The sequence below is a fragment of the Pinus tabuliformis genome, chromosome 5_2 (assembly GCF_031772625.1).
Source record: "Pinus tabuliformis cultivar Carrire ecotype Pingquan chromosome 5_2, CPIR1, whole genome shotgun sequence".
In the NCBI taxonomy this organism is placed as follows: Eukaryota; Viridiplantae; Streptophyta; class Pinopsida; order Pinales; family Pinaceae; genus Pinus; species Pinus tabuliformis.
Window position 1 is genome coordinate 268,093,838 of NC_142306.1, and position 22,782 is coordinate 268,116,619.

The 22,782-nt window shown below is 33.5% G+C and overlaps 1 protein-coding gene across 1 annotated transcript; it reads right to left on the bottom strand.

Moving 5' to 3' along the window:
• Nucleotides 1-18,033: 18,033 nt before the first annotated feature.
• LOC149158551 (hydroquinone glucosyltransferase-like) lies at nucleotides 18,034-19,020 on the bottom strand. Its single transcript, XM_089434032.1, has 2 exons — nucleotides 18,522-19,020; nucleotides 18,034-18,437 (listed from the first exon to the last, which is right to left on the bottom strand). Exons 1-2 carry the CDS (start codon nucleotides 19,018-19,020, stop codon nucleotides 18,034-18,036), a joined length of 903 nt encoding a protein of 300 aa, XP_089290158.1.
• Nucleotides 19,021-22,782: the final 3,762 nt, after the last annotated feature.

Consider the following 22,782-nt stretch of genomic DNA (forward strand, 5'->3'; position numbering starts at 1 on the left):
TTATGGAGGGGAGTTTCTTTTAGGTAGGTTAGCATAAACAAGTCCATATTCCTCTTCTTCACTTCCAACTAACCACTTTAGCACTTCAGTGTTGTTTGCAACGTTTTGGTAAGATGACATGAAGTATTTTTCTTTTCCCAAGGAAAAGATATGAGAAGTGGTGGATGATAATTTGAACAATTTTTCCCTTTTTTTAATAGTTTGATGTTTTGTGCAATAACCTCCTTTGTATCATCCTGTAGGGATATGTAGCCAACTCTTGATCATCCCCTTCAATTCTCATTTCACACAACTTTCCTGTTCAAATACTACATTATTCAATATATATATATATATATATATATATATAATCCCATCATTTGTCCCTCACTATTGTCCATTTCCATACTTTTTGGGATCCAAATTATCTCCACTAGGGAACATCCATTGTTGCTACAAACCATAGGGCTTAATCACCAACCACCTTCACCACCTTTTCCATCACATCCACCCACAAAGGTTGCATCCATAGAACATCCAATAGTATCCCTCCTTGTCAATACCATTATTTCATTTTTCAATGGCTTCTCCACATAGCCCTCATGCACCCCCTAGGGCATCATACCATGATGGAATTTAATTGGATACAACAATAGATGTTTCCTTTGAGCATGTTACACTCCACCTACTAGTGATGTGCATCATTACTTGAGACATAAATAATTAGATTATTCATTGATGAATTTTTTTTGTATCATGAATGGAATTGATTTTAGACATTTTTCTTTAAATTCCATGTTTTGACTCTTGTAACTGTTGCAGGGAGGTATAATAGAGATATTGGGATTGCAAAGGACGGAATCACCCTTCCTATTGATTTTAGCATCTACAGTGAGTTTTCTTATCTCAAATTAAAAATTATTAGTCTATACGTGTGATAATTCATTATGGAAGAAATCTTATGAGAATGATGTTTCTTTGTACAATCCCTAGAGAGATGAAGCACACCAAAAAAGTAAAAAACTCAAGCTATTATTTCTAATAAGAGGAGGAAGATAAACTTCCAGGATAAAAATGATGTCATTGAGGGTGGAAGTGGTTAACGACTGATCAATGAAAGCCATTTTGTATATAGGGAATCATACACCATACTTACATGTTTGGACATGAGATATCATTTGTATAGCAGATACATTTTCTATATAGGGAACCATATTCCATACTTCCATGTTTGGGCATGACATGCCATTTTGTATATTGAACATTTTATGCAATTTTAATAAAAATATAAACTTGAGAGAATTTTTGTGTGTGTGTGTGTGTGTGGGACATGCTCTATGAATTGAAGTGTTTGTTTTTTTTGTTGAAGTGCTACATGCTAGGTTGAATATGCATATATGTGGTGATGATGTAATATGACGTATGGTGAAGTGAGCACTCTGACATGTTGCATGGTTGAAGATGCTTGGCTTCGGTTTCTAAGACATGTCAATTAGGTATAGTCTTGGTGATTCATGTAGTTGATATTCATGCAAAACTAGGAAGATCACACTAGTGTTACACTATGACCAGGCTTCTTTTGTAGTATGAGGCTACTAAGTGAATTGAAATGTATAAGCTTGAGGAAATTCCCTTCCAATCTCATTACGATCCAAAAATATGAGTATTGTGTTTAGCTTGGGAAATTTATTTGTAATGGAATATGAATTAAATTTTCATAACATTCATCATCTAAATCAAATTTTCCATCATTAATAGAATATTATTGTGAATCATAAATGCAGTGACCCTAAAATCCTTTACACAACTAACTACAGGAACCCCATAGAGTGAAAACTACTTGTATGCTATCGCTAACCAAATTTAAAGACTAGCAAAAAAAATGAGGAATTAGAAGTTATTAAAACAAGAAAATATATAATAGCAATTTTTCCATTTCTTATTCATATTCACATCAATTTATTCTTGCAATCTATGTACATTCCTACTATGCACTATGATTCTACATACATATTGTTTGGTCAGCACCAAATAAATCAAATTTTTTGTCTTCTCTTTGTTCCTCCATTCCTTTCCAGGTTCATAATCTCCTCTATCCTTTGATTATCCTCATCCTTTTTTTTCCCTTTTCCATTGATCCTTTATCCACCCTCACTCTTAAATGTTAGTTTGGAAGCTGGACAGTTGTAGTAGTAAAAATTCATCATTTGTTTCCCAATCCCATCTTTATTTCCTGAGATAGGTGGCCCACCAATTCGCCACAAAGTTCTATAAGACACATGGAATCATAGCAAGCCACGATCCAGAATGTTTTAGCAATGTTATTACACTACAGTAGCAATGACATAGTTGAAAAATTATAATAGTGAAGATAGAGTCACAACATTGTAACAACAATGATGGAGTCATGACATTAAAACCACAAGGAAGATTCGTAGCACTGCAATAGAAATGGCAGAGTCATAACATTGTAACAACAATGATGGATTCACTACACCATAAAAATAATGACATAGTCACAACATTGTAACAATAATGGTGGAGTTGCAACACTGTAGCAACAATGGCAGAGTGGCAACATTGTAACAACAATGGTGGACTTATAGCACCATAAAAGAAATGACAGAGTTTCAACACTATACCAACAAGGTGGAATCATGACACTATAACAAAATTCTTACTTCATCGTCTATATTAACTAAAATATGTCCATGCAGATTGATTTAGGCCAAAGATGCTCCTAAATCAATCATTATCACTTATTTTTACAACTAAGAATAGGGAATTAAAAACACTGAGGTAAAAAGAAAGTGTATAGAATAAGACTTAATCATAATCATAAATTATTGTTTATAAGTGACATATATGTTTTATTATATAAATTTTAAAACATACATTATCCTAACTCTTTGTTGATCGAGTAATAATAATTTGTAAAATATTCTCATCTACATTTCATCATTAATTTTTTCAACGCTTAAAATTAATTTGAAAGATTTATATCTTATCATATAAAAAAACAAAACTACATAGCACTATATCTACTAATGATATATAACATTCAACTATGTGCTTTTTAAAATGTTGAATCCTTTCTTCTATAAACATCTTTTCCTTTAAAAAAAAATTCAACTCGTTACAAATTAAAATAGGATAAAGTGATAAATTTAAATCTTGGCATAACATCTCCCTGCATTGCAGTGACATTGCCTCTTTTTCTGTAAATTGCAACGATGGACTAGTATGTTACATCTCTATTACTCTTTATGCAATATTGATAATGTTTATTTAACCATATTTTCTATATACAAAGAGACCAGAGTTTATGAATTAGCTCTGCCCAGTCAACTTTGTCTATAAACTATTCGTCTCACAGCTGCTCAACAGTTTACCTTTATCTCAACACTTTCTCTGCTTGCTCTTGAGGATATCACAACCATATGAAAAAGCTCGTCCCGATCGTGGGGAACGATCGTGACCGTGTTTTTCCATTACTTTACTCAGATTCCATTTGCTTGTACTGGATGAGGGGATTGTTGATATATTCTTCTGGAACGGAACTCATCTTAACTGTAACATCACTCCCCGTAATTCCCAAAATCTCAAAAAAAAATCGCGTGTAAAAACTGAGTTTTATAATGTGTTAGGTTAAACGTAATGTCTAAATATTCTTTATATTTGGCATATCATGGTGTAAATTTTAGATATTCTGATCTCAAAATATTTTATAAATTCGATGGATATAAATTAATTAAATTAGTTAAATAATAAAGAAAATTTTAAAATTTGTTTAAAAAATTAAAATTTTTATGTAAATTTTGATGTGATTATCATCAAAAATTTGTCTTTTTTAGATTAATATAGATAACAAAAAGCCTAAATTCAATATTTATTTGAGTTTATTAGAAATATATATATATATATATATATATATATATGATATTTAGATTATACAAATATATAACAAATTATCTTGATAGATTATTTGTGAAAATATAAATTTAAGGTAGTGTTATATGCATATTATAGACTTATTAATTTGAATTCTTTGTTTGTTTATATATATAAAGGAAGGTTCACTTTTTATCTATTATTATTTTTTCATGAAAGAATTCATGACGCCATTAGGTTTTTAAGCCTTTATTATCATTGCCATGATTTAGGTTGGAATTAGCTTATTAACTACATCATTGTCATCTGTTTTGGGACATATCTTTGCCAGGTACAAGTTGAAAAAGTAAAGCATTAGGAATGGACATTGATAGTTGCACATATCCACATCATATAAATTGGAAGTATTAAAAAAAGAACTGACAATGATATAATTTACATTATTAGGTACAAATTGAAAAGAATAAACATTGAGAGTGACATTATTTTTAACAATGATAGCAAGTTAGAAAAGAATTAGGGATCAAAAAATGAGATAGATATCGCTGAAATTTTTAATAATATATAAGACAAAAAGATTAAGAATTGATATTGATATAGTTGATATTTTTAATAGTGATATCAATTGAAAAATATTAGAAATTGACATTAATGTTGTTGAACTTTTAGTTATAAATCAAAAGAAATTAAGAATTGACATTAATGTGATGGAGATTTTAGGAATTGACATCAATGTGGTTAAATTTTTTTTGTGATAGAAATTAAAAAGGAAAAAATTGAAAAAATTGCTATGGAGGATATATATATATATATATATATATATATATATATATATATATATATATATGGTTGTTTTTGGTTTTAAACTTTTTATTTGGTATTTGTATGATGTTTAATAATTATATTAAATTGTAAATATGATTTATTTAAACTAAATCATTTATGTTTGTTATATATTATATATTTAAATGCGATAATTATGTGAATAAGATAATTATATAAGGTATTAACTTTTTAATATTCATTTTCTTATATATTATAACATTTTTTATATTTTTGTATATCTTTTATTAGAAGTATATTATTTTTTGGAAAATTGGACATTTGCAAAACTAATTAACTATGAAATTCAATACTTAAAGGAATGGAATTCGCATGGTAATGATGACCCTAAAAGTGGCAATGGGACCATCAAGAATGTGCACCCACAAGAACATGTGCACATTCCTCGGAACACACACGTGTTCATAGGAATTAGGGCTCGACATGCCCTGAACCATCAACCAAGATACAAGCTAGGGCATCAAGTAGGAATGGCTCATGAATATGCATAGATTCCTAGGAATGTGCATACATTCTTAGGAATGCACACATGATCCTCTCATGTCGTACTTTTTATATGTTTTTGACCGCTTTTTTCCTCAATTAGGATCACAGGATGCATTTTTGTAATGTCATTGAAATTTGATTTGAAATTGGAAAAAAATATAAATGATGCTTTAGAAACAAGCATCTTATTGAATTTCGAGAGACTTGTTTACCATGGATCATAATGAGAACCCAAACAACCCATTGCAAAACCTCAACTTAGAAAAACTAAACCCCAACCTAGAATAAATAAATCTCAATGTCAAAATGAAAGCATCCTTGACTACTTTGAAGGCACTCATAGATGATCTCCAAAACAATAGAGATCCCTCATGATTGACTGTAGCAAGTTTGTTAAATCTAATCATATCATCCATTTCTAAAGCCCAAGGCCTATTAACTAAGATTTTATATTGCAAAGCTAGACTATATAAATACTATAAAATTGATCTAAATAAAAACCAAATTAGAGGCTTGAACATTACCAAAGAATATTTTCTATCATTTTTCATTGACCCTAGAAACAACCAATAGATACGAGTTAACAAGAAACACATTAATATGGACTAGTGCACCTATTAAGCATTCTGAGATCATTGAATGTGTAGGTAATTCTTGGTTTTTGATACAACTCCTTGTAATAAGGAGGTACCTCTATATTTCTTGAGGAAATTATGGGAAAAGTTCAAGAGAGGACTCCATCTCCACTAATTTGACATGGTAGAATTCTAGGGTGTGGGTTGTGGGTCTACCCAACGTTAGGTCCTTGTTCACCTAGACAAACGTCTAACCCCCTTTCCCCACATCCTCTCATAGTGGATAACATTATTAAAACCTAGACCATAATAAATTCCTAACTTGCACCTTGGGGTAACATGTTACTTTTGTAGTGTCACCATGCCATGAGTGACTAGAAGATAATGTTGCAGGAGGGGTTGAACCATCAGTTTTTGCAACATTCTTTGACTAAGAGAGGTGACATGAAGGCTTATGTGAACCTCTTAGATGTACCAGTTGTAGACAAACTTCCTATTAGTCAATGAAGGCTAATTGAAAATAGATTTTTATGGAGGGGAGTGTCTTTTAGGTACGTTAGCGTAAATAGGACCATATTCCTGTTCTTCACTTCCAACCAAGAAATTTAGTGATGTCTACAACATTTTAGTAAGATGACATGAAGATTTTTCTTTGCATGAGGCAAAGATATAGGAAGTGGTGGATGATAATTTCAAAAATTCTTCCCTTCTTGGATGGCTTGAATTTTTGTACAATAACTTCTTTTGTATCATCCTGTAGGGATATGCAACCAACTCTTGATCATCCCCTTGAATTCATGTTTCTCGTAACTTTATATTTATATGTGTGTGTGTGTGTGTGTGTACACACATACACACATATATATCTCATTATTTGTCCCTCAATAACATCACAATTTCCTGCTTTTTGGGATCCAATTTACCTCCACCTAGGAACTTCCATCATTTCTACAAACCATAGGGGTTAATCACCAACCACTTCCACCATTGTTTCCATCCCATCTATCCACAAAGGTTACATCCATAGGCCATCCAATAGTATCACTCCTTGTCATTACCATGATTTTATCCTCGATGGCTTCTCCACATAGCCCTAATGCACCCCCCTAGCCATCATACCATGATGGAATTTGATTGGATGCAAGAAAATATGTTTCCTTTGCACATGTTACACTCCAGCTACCAGTGAATGTACATCATTACTTGCTACATTCACAATGATATTATTTGTTGATGATTTTTTTTTGTATCATGGATGGAATTATTTTAGGCATTTTTCTTTAAATTCCATGTTTTGAATCTTGTAACCATTGTAGGGAGGTATAATAGATAGTTTGTGGTTGGAAAGGATGGAAACACCCTTGCTATTGATTGTATCAACTACAACAAATTTTCTTGTCTTGAATTGAAAAGTATTAGTATGTAAATTAGATAATTCATTGTGGAAAAAATATTATGAGAATGATGCTTCTTTGTACAATCCCTAGAGAGATGAAGCACACCACAAAAGTAAGAGACTCAAGCTATTATTTCTAGTAAAAGGAAAAAGATAAACTTCCAAGATGAAATGATGTTGTTGAGGGTGGAAGTGGTTAGTGACTGACCAATGAAAATCATTTTGTATATAGGGAATCATATGCCATACCTATACGTTTGGGAATGAGATGTCATTTTATATTAGATCCATTTTCTATATAGGGTACTGTATTCCATACTTCCATGTTTTGGCATGAGATGTCATTTTGTATATTATAAATTCTATGCCATTTTAATAAAAAGGTAAAGTTTAGACAATTTGTGTGTGTGTGTGTGTGTGACACATATTCTATGAATTGAAGTGTTTGTTTGTTTTATGTGTAAGTGCTACATGCTACGTTGAATTTGCATATATGTGGTGATGATGGAATATGACCTTTGGTGAAGTGAGTACTGTGACATGTTTCATGGTTGAAGATGCTTGGTTTAGGTTTTCAAGACATGTCAATTAGGTAAAGTCTTGGTGATACATGTAGTTGATGTTCATGCAAAACTAGCAATATCACACCAGTGTTGCAATATGACTAGGCTTCTTCACAGTATGAGACTATTAAGTGAAATGAAAAGTATAACGTTGTGAAAATTCCCTTCCAATCTCATTATCATCCAAAAAAATGAGTGTTTTATTTAATGTGGGAAATTTATTCATATTTGAATATGAATTAAATTTTCATAACATTCATAATCTAAATCAAATTTTCCATCATCAATAGAATATTATTGTGAATCATTGATGTAGTGACCCTAAAATCCTTTACACAACCAACTAAAGGAACCCCATAGAGTGCACAACTACATGTATGCTATCACTAACCGAGTATAAATACTAACAAAAATAATGAGGAATTGAGAGTTATATGAAACAAGATAAGAGATAATAACAATTTTTCCATTTCTTATTCATATTTTCATCAATTTAATTCTTACAATTTGTGTACTTTCCTAATATGCACTATGAATCTACATACATATTGTTTTCTCACCACCAAATGCAATAAATTCTTCTTTTTTTTCCTCTTTTTTCCTTCATTCCTTTCCAACTTCACAATCTCCTCTATCCTTTCATTGTCCTCTTCCTTTTATTTTCTTCTCCATTGATCCTATACACATCCTTTCCCTTAAATGTTGGTTTTGAAGCTGGACAATTGTAGTGGTTCAACTTCATCATTTTTTTCCCAATCCCATCAGTATTTTCTTAGATAGGTGGCCCACCAATGTGCCACGAAGTTCTATAAGACACATGGAATCATAATAAGCCATTATCCACAGTGTTTCAACAATGTTACTACACTATAGTAGCAATGACAGAGTTGAAAAATTATAATAGCAATGATAGAGCCACAACATTGTAACGACAATGATGGCATCATAGCATTATAATAGCAAGGAAGGGTCATAGCATTTCAATAGAAATGGTAGAGTCATAACATTGTAACAACCATGATAGATTCAACACTATAAAATAATGACAAAATCACAACACTGTAAAAACAATGGTGGGGTTTCTTCCACACTGGAGCATCAATGGTAGAGTGGCAACATTGTAACAGCAATGGCAGAGTTGTAGCACTATAAAAGCAATGACATAGTTGCAACACTATAACAACAAGGTGGAGTCATTATACTGTAATAAAATTCTTACTTGATCGTCTATATTAACTAAAAAAATTCCATTCAAATTGATTTAGGCCACAGATGTTCCTACATCAATCATTATCTCTTATTTTTACAACTAAGAATATTTATTTAACAACAATGAGGTAAAAAGAAAGTGTATAAAATAAAATATTTAATCATAATAAAAAATTATTGTTTAAAAGTGACATATATGTTTTATTATAGAAATTTTAAAACATACATTAATACAACTCTTTGTTTATCGAGTAATAATAATTTGTAAAATATTTTCATGTACATATCATCATTAATTGCTTCACAATTGAAGTTAACTTTAAGGGTCTAGATTTCATCATATAAAAAGAACAAATCTACATTCAACACCAGGGAAAATTTTAAGAACCCCCCCTAAATTTATATGTAAAATAAATGGGCGAATCTCCATGGTATATAGGAAAAAGGAAAGGCGATTTTATCAATAATATAACATTTATATATATTTTTTTGGCGAATCTCTCACCAGGCATGGCAAATATTTTAGTCAATTATAAAATCTTGTAAGATCTTGGTATTACCATGGGTTATCATAAACGTGGAGCTTAATAATTACTATTAGTAATTTATAAAAATTAATAAAATTAATAGTTGATTTTTATTTTAACTAAGCTAAAATGTTTAACATACATTAAATTACAACATCCATCTTTACTCTTGATCCACCAAGCCCTGAGAGGATCAAATATTTTTTCACTCTATCCTAGTTTTCATACCACGATATTTGATACCTCTAGTTAGTAGATCAGAGTAAAGATGGATCTATGCTGGTTTAATTCCCCCATTTAAATAGGCTACATTCTAGGTGAATACCATGGGACAATACCATGTGCCATTTTGGTAATACCATGGGTCAATACCATGTGCCATTTTTATTTTTATTAATATTAATATTAGGGTTAATAATGTTTTTTGCATGGTATTAATAACAATCTAGTCCATGGTATTTGTCCCATAGTATTTTGCCCATAGGTTTCACCTAAATATAACGCATTTTTTTAGTGTTCGTAAATATAAGGTGACTTATGGAGTAAATATAAAAAAATGTTTTATTTGTTTACCATACCTCTCGTTTATTTATATTTTTATTGATTTACCATACCTCTTTTACAAATATGGTATTTGGCCCATATGATTCACTTAAATAAAACCTCTTTCTTGAGCCTTCATAAATAGAACGAGGGTTATGGACTAAATATAAAAAGAGGTTTTATTTATTTACCATACTTCCACTTTACTTATATTTTTATTTGTTTACACCCTTGCATGTATATAAGGTGACTTATGGAGTAAACATAAAAAATGTTTTATTTATTTACCATACATCTCATTTATTTATATTTTTATTAATTTACCATACCTCTTTTATAAATATGGTATTTGGCCCATATGATTCACTTAAATAAAACCTATTCTTGAAAAAGGGCGAATGGATTCACTTAAATAAAACCTATTCTTGAAAATGGGCGAATGGAAGGTTGTAACTCCTAATTTCAAGGGCTAAATTTACCTTTTTTACCCTCTCCCTTAAAATAAGGTGGGCTATTTGAGGTGTTTTGTAAAAATGTACTATGATACAAAATATTCGCCCACTAAAAATTTAAAACCCCTTAATTTCGCCAAAGGGCGAACATTCGCCCCTAAAATTTTCTAACACATGATGAAAACACTATACCTACTAATGAGCTACAAAAAACAACTATATGCTTTGTAAAGTGTTGGGTCCTTTCTTCTATAAACACATTTTCTTTCAAAAAAAAATTCTCTTTACAAATTGAAATATGATAAAATGATAGATTTAAATCTTTCCAAACCATCTCAATGCATTGTAGTGATATGGCTTCTTTTCAATGGAATTCTTTAACACACTTTATAATACAAAACCTCATAAAAAAACTAACTTAAATAAATTTTATAAATACCAATTATTGACTATTGTGTTACATCTCTATTACTTTTTATGCAGTATTAAATAATATGTATTTAACTATATTAACTAATAAATTGGTAATGTGATATTTCACATTAGAACTAGGAAAAAATAATATAAAAAAACAATAACGTTGTTTTTTTTGGGTTATTATGACTATTAATAAAATTTTATAATTAAATTCATTAAAATAATTATATTTTATAATTATTCATCAGCTATTTAATCGATATAATCACATGAAAGTATTAAGAAATTATGATTTAATTCAAAATACTTGGTTTTTATATAAACATTCATCAACCATGATCTTATAAAACTATTAAATTTTCAATTTGTTAATCACCATATTATATAATTTAATTGACATGATCTCATAAAACTATTAAATTTCCAATTTGTTGATCACCATATTATATAATAAAAAATTCCAATAGTTTGTACTGTTGTTCACCTTGTCCATAGGAATTACCTATTTTAAACCATCACTTCTTCCTCTTCTTCCTCTCTAAGGCTGTCCACCTTATAAGATGGTTGACACTTTAAGTCCGATTAACTTAATGATTGTATAAAGTAATGTTTCCAAAATTAGATTCAGTTTTACGCCAAAATTGGATCATTTCTCTGTAAAACTGTTCAATATATAAAAGGAATGCCACCTTTTGGATTTCAACATTGCCATGACTCATTTGAAGATTTTGTTGACTTAAACCTTGAGTAGTATCGAAATGATTGAATACTATATAAACTAGCATTTGCACCAGATGTTGCAAAGGAAACGCCGTAAGGCATAAATTGAAGAATGCAAATATTTAATTTTTTAAATAAATGAGAAATTTATGTTGAAAAATATTAATTAAAGTAACATTTTAAAACTTAATCCAATTTAAGCCATGAGATGAAAAAGCTAAAACATGGACAGTACTTGGTAGGTCGGGGGTGGAAATTTAAGTTTAAATGCATAGCAATGTAAATATTATTATCTCATCTCATTTTATTTTGAAACATATGTTCATTTGTAAATTCCATGAATTCCATTGCATATGTTCATTTGTAAATTCCATGAATTGCATTCCAACGGTTGTCTGAACCAATATTTAACTGTGCATATTATCATTTTTTGTTTTATGTACATTGTTATTATGAACTTCTCCTTCTCTCAGAGTTTGAAATGGAATGCATTCGTTCTAATTGCATGCTTCCAAAAAAATTGATAATTTGAGTATTTGATTAGACTTACACAAAGGGGTCTTCTCTAGTTTTGTAGGATCTTCTCTAGGATATTATTCCAGTATGGAGTTTAATTTATATCACCGTTAATACATTATTAAAAACTATCACTAATTATTTTAATGAAAATATTGAGAAATAATTAATTTCCCCTTACTGCACCTAAAAAATTATAGAAAGTAATGCATGTATCCCAAAAATTTATGAAAACAAGCATTTCGATTAAAAATGAATGCAATGTAACTAAAAAAACCCTATTTTCCTTTTAACTCGTTGGCTTGAGTCTGCTAGTGTTTGTATGTCCCAATTAATGACAGTTGAAACTTCTAACAAGAGTTCATCAAACTTGTAATGGAAACAGTCAGCTTGTAATAAAATAATCTAGTTCTAAAATGCAGGGACTAATAATGATTACGCCTGCTTCTGTTTCATCTTTTCCCTTTGTTTATGCCTGAGATATGCCTAATTCTAATAATATCTTGTTTACACAAATTTTTATATATAATTTTATTTTCTCCATGTTATTCTAAATATCGAGTATTTTGTGAGGCATTTGAATGGTTTAGTGAAAAATTTTTTTTTCCAGTTATAGTTGGAAACTTATATTGTAACTAAAATAGTACTTTGTCGAAGAATCTGAATAGTTTAGTAAACAATTTGTTTTTCCAATTGCATCTAAAAATGTAGTGGAACTGAGATAATTAAATCTAGTGTTGTGACTCGTAAAATAGTTATATCTAATGTCGAGCAGAGTTTCCACCCATAGGTTATTATCATTAGAAGAGCTTGTTACAGTGTAATGGAAATAGTAAGTGAGCATAAAATTAATACTGAAGATCTGGAGAAGCCAGCAGCGTTTGTTGAAGTGACTATGAATGATCGGCTTGTTGATGAGAGCAAGACTGGTGGATTGAGGAATGTAGTGAAGGATTTTCTGTTCCCTTATCTGTTTTGATGATATAGGAATCAATCATGGATGCGTAAATATATTACTGGTCCTCAGTATGCATTCCCCATCCTCGAATGTTTGCCCACATATTCTTTTGGTCTCTTCAAATCCGATATTATCTATCGCATTACTATTACCAGCTTTGCCATTCCACAGGTATAAGCTACCCAAAGCTTTGGCTTCTCTAGTTCGGTATGAGAGATACATATGTTGTGAAGGCATTATAGTATATTCACATTCTCTCAGACCATGTTAGATGTTTCTTAATGTTTTTTTATTCATCTGATCTCGGCTTCAAATGAAAATGGTAAACCACTCATAGTACATACTAAATCAATAGGATGATACTGCACAAAATTTATAGAAATAAACTATAAATCTCATTCAAACTCTAGCTTTTTACTGCATGTTAAAAACTCTTCCTCTACAATTAACCAGAGCTCTGGCTTGAAACACATTGGAAGAAATAGAAACATTGGAAGAAACAGAAACGCCAATGTTCGAAATGTACACCCAGAAAGTTGCGTTGTTGTACTCGTCGGGCGTTACAACTCTAGTTCTCCTCCTACGCTCTGCAGCCACTACTCTCCTCTTGCGCTCTACAGACACTACGATGCCAAAAGTAATGAGATACCACGCTGTAATCGGTTATGCCTCTTGCGCTCTGAAGCAACTGCTCTCCTCCTGCGCTTTGCAGACACTGCGATGCCAAAAGTAATGAGATACCACATTGTAATTGGTTATGCTGGCCAGTGTGCAAAACATTTCCCAAATGAATTTGTAACCATTTTGTAACCATCCTGATCGAACGATTGAAACTTTTGCAATCGTCTAACATAGGATCCTATGGCATATGAGGATGACAGGTGGGTAGAGAGGGGAGTTCATTTCAGAGGGAACGCCTTACGGTGTAAAAAATAATAATGAGAAATTATAAATGAATGTTATAAATAATAATGACCAATTTATTATGGAGGAATTTATTATAATTGGAATAATCTCAAATCCCCGGAAAATTGGTGGGTGGGGAGCCACATGGCACGAATTTAATTTTTTAAATTTATTAAAAGTAATGGACCATTTTGCTAAATAATATTTTCTTATATATAAATAAATATTATAAATAATAATGAGGAACTAAGACTTTTGTGATCCATGATGTAGAGAATAGTCTTTCGGATTAATCACATGTAAGGATTGGGTCGAAGTTTCGAACCAACTAATGTTGTTCATCCTCACAACAAGGTGAGAAACCAATGAATTTGAGAGAATAAATAGCAGGGATGCATCAATGTTCAGGGTATGCCGTTCAAAAATAGTTGTTGGCGAAGAATTATTAAGTGATAAGAAGTTTATTAAAATAACAATTATTTAGTTAGAAAATAGTCGTATGTAATAATTAATTATTTCATATAAATAAAATAATATTATTAGGGTTGACCTATTCAATGTGAGTTAGGTAAAAGATATAATAGTCTAAAAATTAATTAATATATTTATCGATTAAAATGACAATTATTTTATATAATATTAATATTATTTAAATAATAATATAGGTTGAAGATAAGTTGTTATGAATGAATTGGTTAGTGATAATATTAAAAAATATAATTTGTTTACCAATTCAAATAATAATATTATCATTCTAGAAAATAAAATAATTCATATGACATTATTAGGGATGACTTGTTCAATGTGAGTTAGGGATGTCATTAAACTACATCCTCAATAGCCTTCATTATTTTTTCTAATTTTGAAGCCCCTTTCCAAATCTGCAGCATGTCCATGTTCTCTGCCTGCATCATAAAATGGGTGCTCATCAGGAAAAACAAAGGGGCCTTTCTTTAAGTTGAATACAATGAACTCATAGAGATTGCATGATGAACCTCCTGGATCTAGCACATTATTATCTTCAAGATGGCGAGGGATAGTTTCTTGTAGAATATTTATCCCTAGAGAAAACAACATTGTTCAGTCCCAATTTTGGGCCTATGTTATCCTTCGAGTAGTAGATTTATCACAAGGAGGCTTTCCAATAGTCTCCTTCAAGGTGAGCAAGAAGACCTTCCTTTTCTAAGCCTGCCAATAAGTGTTGGTGGGTGTCTCCAAAATATGCATTTCCGGGCCCCAACATTTGAGAAAAAATTCAATGAGAGCTATCATAGAAGATATGCTCTTCAAGATGCATAAGTGCTTGAACCTGTCTTTCTGCTTGTACTCCAAACAAAGAAGAAATAATTTTATGATGGCATCTTCATGTCTTTCCTTAAATTTTGAAATAGACCTCATAAATGTCAAGTAATAATTTTATGATGGCATCTTCAAGTCTTTCCTTCAATTTTGAAATAGAACTCATAAATGCTAAGACATGTAGAACATCGCAAAAGAATCACCATTGAAATTTAGAGGCTTCTTATCATTTTTTGGAAAATGCTTATTTGGTATCGAGGGATATTCTCAATTTCCAACAAAAAAAACAATTCATGCAAATCCTGAGGGGCTATCTTTCACTCATACAATTTCCACCATGAAAATTTAAATTTTATAATAAATACAATTTGTACCTTTTAACAATGGAGTTGCCATGGTGACTAATCAACACATTCACAATGGTGCCAGGACTTATTGGCAGCCCTACAAAAGGAGGACTGATTATGACAAAGATGTAGTTATAGAAAAAGATCCTATTCCACTCCTTGAAGATAGTGATGCCAACAATGAAGAGCAATTTCAGGACAACCCTAAATTTAAAGATAGTTTTGTTGTTGGTTCCATTGAAGAAAGTACCACAAATCCATAAGAGGATAGTTTTGAGGATACTATGTTTTGATGGGCCACCATTTTTTTATGACCAACATCATTATAAGGGGTATTTATTGACAGACTTCATGTGATAGATTGTAGCCTAGGTCCCCTGAGAACTATTAGCAGCTCTAAATTATTTAATATCTCCAACTGATAACAAAAAAAAATAATGAATAAATAAATAGACATCATATGGTATTCGCCCAAAGGAACTAAACGCCCTGGTATTTTCCAGAAGTTTTCAAGGGCTTTAAAATGAGGAAGGAGTGCAAGGGCTTTAAAATGAGAAAGGAAATTAAGAAGAGAATGGGAAGAATTTTGAATCTTTCTCAGGTGATTTTGATCCAGAGCTTAGGAGAGCTTTTCGTCTCTGAGAATTTCAGGCGAGATCCTCTCAGTAGATTCTGGGAGAACCAGTCTCACCCTAGCTAGCAACCTGCAACTGGAGCCAATCTCACCCTTGCTAGCAACCCGCAACCCACTGCTGGTGCAATTTTAATCTTCTTTGGGAAAGGGGTTTCGTGGGGATTGTTTCTGGGAACAAATTCTTGTGTTATTGCAGGTCTCATATCATCTTGGGACTAGTATTGCAAATGTTGCATAAATTTTCCATAGAGATCGCATCTGGCGAAGGAATCACGAGGTGGCTACCAACAATTAGGGCGGTATATTGCCCACCTCTAGATCGAGAAAAGAGAACCATTGTGCGGGGTCTGAGGACAAGGAATTCATGGAGGTGAAGCACGACACAAAAGATAGGGACCATTGGGATAGACACAGGTTTCATACTCTGATCCCACGGCTGGAACACGTCCTCACACCCGGAAAGAGGCAAGTTTACTGATTGGCGTAAGCACGGAACATTGCGGTGGCCTTGAGGGTGAAGGCATAGTAACACAAGCATCGATCGCAGGCATGGGACAAATCGCTATTTAGCAGTAAGTATATTCGAGGCATTGGTTTGACCAGTGGATAAATTACGGGTTCACATATTCTTTGGGGTTTGCATTCAAACAAGTTCATAAAGCTTGACATAACAAATGAAGAAAGGGTATCCAAAATTCTGATGTATCAAATTTCTGTTGACAATTGGAACACCCCCCAATCTAGAGGAAGAAGGTGATACAATTGCCATATGTGATAGATCCTTGAGTATGTGTGATCTCCCTCTCAATCACAATATTGGTAATGCAAAATCTGAGCAGTTAGGTAAGGATAATGGTGATGCAAACCAGAGATATCAACTTCATGCCAATTTTTCAATCCATTTGAAAACTATGGGCATAGGTTTAAATCGTCCACAATCCCAAAAATTGCAACAACAAAGATATTGAAAAAATCTTGAAAAATTGCAACAGCAAAGATATTGAAAAATGCTTGTTTTAAAACAAACGGGGAATGATGAGTACATTGATAAGCCAAAATATATATTCGTGAAAAACTACCATATAAAAATGGAAAGCTAGTCATATTATGAAATATGAAAACATAGAAAAAACATCATAGCACGACTAATTTGCCATGGGTTCACAGCTCGCTTCGTCGGTGGCGTGAAACATTTTACACAATTCTCATCTTTTTTTCCCTCCATTTCCATTTTTTTAAATGGCCGTAATATGAAAGGCAAGGGGTGTAAAATTTGAATTGATAATAACCATCGACATACAGAATTCCTATCTAGAGGTTGTTCGTCCCAAATGGAAGTCATGTTTTGGTTGCTGTGGCTCCTGAGTTTGCTGCGTTCATTGCCCACTCAGACACTGTAGTGGCCATGGATTTGTACAAAGAATCCCCTTCTTTCAACACACTCGCGACGACCTCCTTTAATTCTTTCACTCTCACCCTTACCTCATCCCTCCTTCTCCTTCCATCATCTCCCTAACAACTCTCTCCACTTCTCCTCTCTTTACGAAATCATCACTTTCCATCTTTGCTGGGATCCCCACTTTAAACTCATCAACCAGTAGAAGGCTGTTCATCCTCTGTTCCGCAAAAAGAGGCCAACATATCGTGGGAACTCCATGTGAGATGCTCTCTAGTGTAGAATTCTAACCACAATGAAAAAGGAAACCGCTGGTGGATGGGTGAGAGAGAACAAGAATCTGAGGCGCCCATGAAGTAACAACAAGTCCTTGGTCCTAGGTTCGGCTCTCGAATCCCTCGGGTAAGGGTTGAGAAATCTCTATTTCCTCAATAGACAAAAAGCTGCTCAACGGACTGCGCAGCACCCACAAGAAGCAATGGTCACTTGCTTCCAATCCGAAGGCGATTTCGATCACCTGAGCCCTTGGGAGACCGGTTCCGCTTCTGAAGGAAATGAAGAGAACCGACGAAGGCGGCTGCTTATCTAACCACTCGACGCAATCCGCCCCTCCATCTTTGACAGGTCTATCATTGCGTTCAAGTGGCAACGATGAAATGAGCGGCCCAACTAGATAAAAGCGGGGCATTCGATCAATATGCATCAGATTACATATCTTTCCTGCCACTAGAGCTTTGATAGCTTGAGGCTCCAGTTCCCCGAAGGTGTTGATCAAAATTCCTGTCGCTTCCCGAAGACGCGAGGAATAGCCGTAGAACCAGTAAAAGGCTTCATCGGACCTCTCCTAAAGGGGAGTCAGCATACCTCTGCTAGGGATTGGCAGAGTGCCCAGTACATCCATTGGAAAATCCATGTCTTTAAACGAAATTGGAATCTCTGAGATGAGCTTTGGAAGAGATAACAGGACTGAAAGAACAGACCCAGAGGTAGTGAAGAATACGTATGTCGGTATGCAGAGATCGGCGGTCACATCGAACATAGTGTAGCAGAAAAGATTAGTGATGAAAGAAGAGACGGGAGAGGCAAAGTGGAGGAGGGATCTGAGAGCATTTTCCATTGCTCCTTTGGATTTTTCAAAAATCTTAGCTAAGTAAGTTCTGGTTTTCATATGTTGTCCGCCTTCCATCTCCTCCTTCGGCAGCTTGATGAAATTGATGTCGAGAACTGAGGAGGTTATGTTATTGGAATAAGAATCCATTAGGCGAGGGGAGAACATCCATTTGTAGGTGATCAAGGCAACAGAGAGTCCATGGGTGATGGAGAGGTGCCTGGTGAGCTCTGCGACAGGGATGCGATGGCCCATTCCTATGCCAGGAAAGATAGCTATGTGAGGCTTTGGGCTTTTGCAGAGACGGGAGAGGCAGAGTGGAGGAGGGATCTGAGAGAATTTTCCATTTCTCCTTTGGATTTTTCAAAAGGCTTAGCTAAGTAAGTTCTGATTTTCATATGTTGTGCACTTTCCATCTCCTCCTCTGGTAGCTCGATGAAATTGATGTCGAGACCCGAGGAGGCCATGTTCTTAGAATAAGGATCCATTAGGCGAGGGGAGAGCATCCATTTGTAGGTGATCAAGGTAACAGAGAGTCCATGGGTGCTGGAGAGGTGCCTGGTGAGCTTTGCGACAGGGATGAGATGGCCCATTCCTGCGCCATGAAAGATAGCTACGTGAGGCTTTGGGCTCCTGCGCTCTGCGGACACTGTGATGCCAAAAGTAATGAGATACCACGCCGTAATTAGTTATGCCTCCTGCACTCTGCAGCCACTGCTCTCCCCCTGCGCTCTGTGGACACTGCGATGCCAAAAGTAATGAGATACCACACTGTAATTGGTTACGCTGACCAGTGCGCAAACCATTTCCCAAACGAATTTGTAACCAATTTGTAACCATTTTGTAACCATCCTGATCGAATGGTTGAAACTGTTGCAATCGTCTAACATAGGATCCTATGGCGTACAAGGATGACAGGTGGGCAGAGAGGGGAGTTCATTTTAGAGGGAACGCCTTACGGCGTAATCAATTTTGAAAACATGCTAATTATATAAAAGTTCTGATTCACTATTGATATATTTTAAGATTTTGGTAGAAGTTGAAAACTAAAGGAATTGATATTGATATAAGAATACGTAATTTAAATTAATTATATAAATATTCTTGTTAATATAGTTATTATTATCATTTTTCTTGATTTTAATGATATTGTTTTTATTATAAGAATTTTTGGAAGCAAAGTTTTCTTTTTCAATATAAGTATGACTATTAATATTATAATTAAATCTAATAAAACAATTGATTATAATTTGGGGAATTGTTTATATACATATATTTTGGAATTATTATTCATCACAGGCTTCATTGAAATCATAGCATTGAAAACATGACAAATAGAGGGTGGAAAATGTATTATAAGCTTGAAAACAATTGTAAATTGTTACTCCTTTTATTTTATGTGGATGAAAAGTTTGGGGATCTAGTATGTTTAAATATTTAAAAAAAATCTTGAGTAGATCCAAAATTCTTTTATAACCTATAATCTCAAAATTAAAGGAAATATTCATCTTACAAAACCAAGCCTTTTTCCCAATGAGAGCACAATCATCAACAAGTTAAATAACGTAGAATACAAAAGCCTTGTTAAAGTTTCCTCAAATTTCATCCAAAAACACCTTCATTTAAGGGGGGCTTGGAGGAATGTTCTAATTCATAAGACTATAGAAGATCATTTAGTTCCCTTGAAGAACTTGGATATTGACCTTAATAACCTTTATGAATTCCCTAACATTGTGGACATTGTTTTGATTCCTCATGTAGAGGATGATATCTCTTATTTAGATGACATTGAGTTTGGGGTTAAGAAAATCGCTAATGGAAAATCTAAGGACATTGAAGGCTACCAAGTTGAAATTTTAAAAATGGGAGAACTTATCCTCATCCGGACATACACAATCTCTTTAATTTGGCAGTGAAGCAAGACTTCCTTAGACCTTGGACAAGGAGCTTGATTGTGCCAATATTTAAGAGTGGAGATAAAACAATTCTCTCCAATTACATAGCCATTATGATTGGCCAGATTAGTACAATCATATGGACTTATTTTGGAAAATAAGATTAGCCTTTGGCTTGAAAGCAATGATAAAAAGGCTAAAGGCAAAGCTAGTTTTAGGAGATATCATTCAACCATAGATCATATTGTTACTCTTAGGATAATTGCAGAGGAATGTAGCAATAATAAAACTGCTCTCTTCTATTTTTTTGTGGACTTTAGAAAACACTTTGACACTATTTCTAGAACAAAGCTGTGGAAGAGGCTAGAGGAGATAATGGTTCCTCTTGAGTTCAGAGTTGTTGTGACAACGTTAAATGAGAATTTTATTGTCAAGCTTAAAACCACTTAGGGTTGATTGGAAGAAATAAAATGCAATATCAGAGTCAAGAAATTGTGTCCCTTATCCCCTACCCTTTTTGGCATATGCATTGATAAGTTACAAGAGTGTTTAGAAGATAAAGGTTATGCTGATGATATTGTTCTTTTGGTAAGGGGCCATTGTGATCTTGGAAATCAATTTAAAGTCCTACAATATTTATCCTCTAATATGGGTATCACTGTTAAGACCAACAAAATTACAAAAGTCATGATAATTAAATAAAAAACGATCACCTATGATACTTTCATTTATGACAACAACTCCATGGAGGAAGTTCCTTCATACAAATATCTGGGAAAAAACATCAATCATAAGCTCATTTGGCATTATAACATTGATAAAAGGATAATTTGAGGTTATAAATTTTACTGCGGGCTAGAAAATAAGTGTTAGTTAGAAAATCCTTGGATATGGGATAAAAAAACTCTTTTTTGAGACTCATCACTCCTATTATTTTACATGGGTGTGAGGTTTTCCTTTTCAATATATCTAGAGAGTTGTAGTGGAAGATTGAACAAACAAAAAAGCAATTTATAACCTACAACCTCAAGATTAAGGAAATACTCCCTACCCTAACCTTCTAATTGAAGCAAGTCATTCCCCCAATAAAAGCATGGCTATGACTAGGTATCTTATGTGTAAGAAGTTTATACAAAATGGATGCCAAGAGGTTTCCTAAAATATGATCCAGGTGGATGTTGGTGGCCACCCACCTATCCCATTTGGGCCCCCACAACCGTCTCTTTCAGTTTTTCAGTTTCCTTAATTATAGCGCAGTTTACTATTTATAGCAGTTTTTCGGGTCCTAAACTTTCGGAGCCGTTTTGAGACCCTAAACGACATTTTTTGGGAAATCTATCTTTGCGACGTTTTGAATAAAAAATCACCTTTCCCATCGTAGTCCTCCGACGGATCTTTCCAACGGGCTATCATGCGCGTTTAATGGAGATCGTATGCCAAAGTTATGACCCCGGGAAGTTGATGTACCAATTTACCCAAACGGGGCCCATAGTTTGGCGTTTCATCTTCTAGGGTTGGGTTTTGGAATGTTAAGGGATTTCCATTGTTTCTCAATAGTAAATAGGCCTTCGAGGCTCATTGTAAACACAGTTTGAAACAGTTCAGAGGAATGTAGCCGACACATCTCTTATCAGAGATAAGCTACCATCACCCTAGCTGGGTTATTTCTATTTGTAAGCATACTTCAGTATTCTCCATTAATGAAATGAAGTATTATTTCCGCTGCATCTCTGTTTTTATGGTTATTGCATCTTTGTATTTATGGTTATCTCTGTAATCTATTGCGTTCCTGCTTAAATCCGGATCAATGGTATCAGAGCGGTCTGCTTTTTCTCTGTTTTTCTTTGCATGTCCCCAACGAGGTCAGGATATAAGGAGTTAGGGCTTGAATTAGTCGAACCTTTGCAAGACCAGCCTCGAAAATCTCAACGACCTCTCATGGTAGATGAGAAGAAAGACGAGGGGGTAGGAAATCCCATCAGAATCTTGCTCGAAGAAGCCCTCGAGCAGCAAAGGAATGCAATGATGGATAGCTTTGCGCAGATCCTTCAGCGGCTACCCAGAGGCAATGCATCGGCCTCCAACGGCTACTCTGGAAATTCCACACCGTTTAAGGTACAAG